Source organism: Protomyctophum parallelum (genome assembly GCF_964188405.1).
Source record: "Protomyctophum parallelum genome assembly, chromosome: 1".
In the NCBI taxonomy this organism is placed as follows: domain Eukaryota; kingdom Metazoa; phylum Chordata; class Actinopteri; order Myctophiformes; family Myctophidae; genus Protomyctophum; species Protomyctophum parallelum.
In genome coordinates this window covers 40270940-40273439 of record NC_139697.1, presented here as the reverse complement: position 1 = coordinate 40273439, position 2500 = coordinate 40270940, and the positions used below count along the sequence as shown (strand labels likewise).

Genomic DNA, 2500 nt, shown 5'->3' with positions numbered 1-2500 from the left:
AGTCCCAGGATGACGTCATCCCTCCTGCCAAGAGTCTGAGGGATGCTGGGATTGAACTGTTTGCTATTGGTATTAGACTCAACTTATTATACACCAGTCCCTCCCTCTCTCTCTCTCTCTCTCTCTCTCTCTCTCTCTCTCTCTCTCTCTCTCTCCGGACTCTCTCTGCTGAGAAATATTTTCTTTTCTTCGTTCTTCCCCTCACTCTCCTCCTGTCTCGCCCTGTCCTCTCATGAGAATCTCCCCACTCTCTTCCTCCACCTCTTTTCTCTTTCTCCCTCACTCCCACTCAAGGAAATTGCATCGTCACAGGAAGCATTATAGATAGATAATACAGATGTGATACAACACATCTCCATACATACACCCATTACATCATCTACTGTAGTTAAAAAGACATCGACAAAGTCCCGTGTAGCACTAGCATTTCACTTTTATTACTGCAAATGCATTTTCCTGAGATAACTTTTTTTTTAAGTAGAATTTAAAGAGCATTTCAATAATCTCTCCCATCTTGCCCGACAACAGCAATATTTAACCTGAACGGGAACCCGTTTTTGTGTTAGCATCATGTTATGCTTTACCTATTGAAAAATAGCAGATCTACAAGCTCATATCGCGCCACCGAGTGGCGCGATACGAGCTTGTAGGTCTGCTATTTTTTGAAAAATCGAAGAACGACTGACATTTTTTGAATCTGATCTCAGGTCAGAATGGGTTAATCAGACCAGTGTGTGTCCAGTGGAAACCTCGTATGAATCTGATCTCAGGTCAGAATGGGTTAATCTAATCCTTTCTCAACCCCCTCTCTCTCTCTCTCTCTCTCTCCATCCCTTCCCGTCGTCGTCCAGGTGTGAAGAACGCGGATGAGAACGAGCTGAAGGCCATAGCGTCCGCTCCGCGGGAAGACCACGTGTACAACGTGGCCGACTTCAGTGTGATGGGCGACATCGTGGAGGGTCTCACCAAGACCATCTGTGAACGCATGGAGCAGTTGGACAAGTCCCTCAAAGGTGTGCGCTACTGTACTTACTGTGCTTACGAACTTTGGGAAGGCCTCCTATAGGCTTTCAAAAAGGCTGCTGTACCCTCTCCGCTTGTCCATTAGGCTGACGTTAAGCTGGACGGCCAAATAACGCTACCAACGGGAAGGAAGGCAGTAGGACACGGAATGTGCATGTACTGTATGTACACAAATCTCGCAGTCATCAACCTACTCACTGCAAGAACTCAAAGGAAATGATGTTTTTGAGGGGCGCCTTTGAGGTGCTTTCCAAAATTGCGTCACGTGGCAGCCAAGTTTATGGACATGTGATATTTGTTTAGAGCCTTATTAACAAAATAATTGGCTGGAGACCCCTAGAAATGCTTTGGCCATGTCTTGTGACCCCCCCCATTTATGACGTAAATCGTTTGTTTTGTGCAGTAAATGACAACGTACTGTAAGACATCATTTGGCTGATACAGGCACCCACATTGGGCGCCTTCACTTAACAGGTGAAGGGCGCCCAATTTTTATTGCAATCACAGTACATTGATTCATACAATACATTCTCCAAAATTCCATCTCTCTCTCTCTCTCTCTGTTTATTTCTCTCTCTCTGTCTCTCTCTCTCCCTCCCACAGGCGACAGCGCCCCGCCACCGAGCGCTGTGGCTCCCCCCCGCGACCTGGTGACCTCTGAGATCACGGCCCGCAGCTTTCGGGTGACGTGGTCCCACGCTCCCGGCCAAGTGGAGAAGTACCGCGTGGTCTACTACCCTGCCAGCGGAGGACAGCCGGAGGAGAAGGTCAGATCATGACTCATTATTATGAGGGTGCTGCATAGAGGGGGCACAGAGATGCACATAAATATGTATAGACAAGATCTGGCTAATGGAGTAGATGAGCGGAGCGGATGACTTTTATCTCCACTGTGGTTGACGGATGATGAAGATTCATACATCATACAAACACACACACACACACACACACACACACACACACACACACACACACACACACACCCTCACACACTCACTCACGCTAAATTGTATTTATGTTATGTAACCTTAAAAATGCATTACAACAGTCTGGAGAACTGCTATGCCTATGAGAGGGCCTCCGAAGAGTTCCAATTACAACAGTCTGGAGAACTGCTATGAGAGGGCCTCCGAAGAGTTCCAATTACAACAGTCTGGAGAACTCCTATGAGAGGGCCTCCGAAGAGTTCTAATTCCAACAGTCTGGAGAGCTGCTATGAGAGGGCCTCCGAAGAGTTCCAATTCCAACAGTCTGGAGAACTCCTATGAGAGGGCATCCAAAGAGTTCCAATTCCAACAGTCTGGAGAACTGCTATGAGAGGGCCTCCGAAGAGTTCCAATTCCAACAGTCTAGAGAGCTGCTATGAGAGGGCCTCCGAATAGTTCCAATTCCAACAGTCTAGGGAACTGCTATGAGAGGGCCTCCAAAGAGTTCCAGAAGATAAGCCTGTTCCGCAGGGAAAAGGAAGAGGAGATCC

At 47.5% G+C, this 2500-nt stretch overlaps 1 protein-coding gene across 5 annotated transcripts in view; it reads left to right on the top strand.

The window, feature by feature from the left end:
• The window catches only part of col14a1b (collagen, type XIV, alpha 1b), a 162250-nt gene that overhangs the window by 70256 nt on the left and 89494 nt on the right, over positions 1-2500 (top strand). For all 5 annotated transcript variants that reach the window (XM_083787762.1, XM_083787761.1, XM_083787765.1 and 2 more), the window contains 3 exons: positions 1-69; positions 852-1013; positions 1627-1790. The exon at positions 1-69 is cut by the window's left edge and continues 96 nt beyond it. In XM_083787762.1, the coding sequence (XP_083643888.1) occupies positions 1-69; positions 852-1013; positions 1627-1790 (395 nt within the window). The remainder of the gene's footprint in view (positions 70-851; positions 1014-1626; positions 1791-2500) is intronic.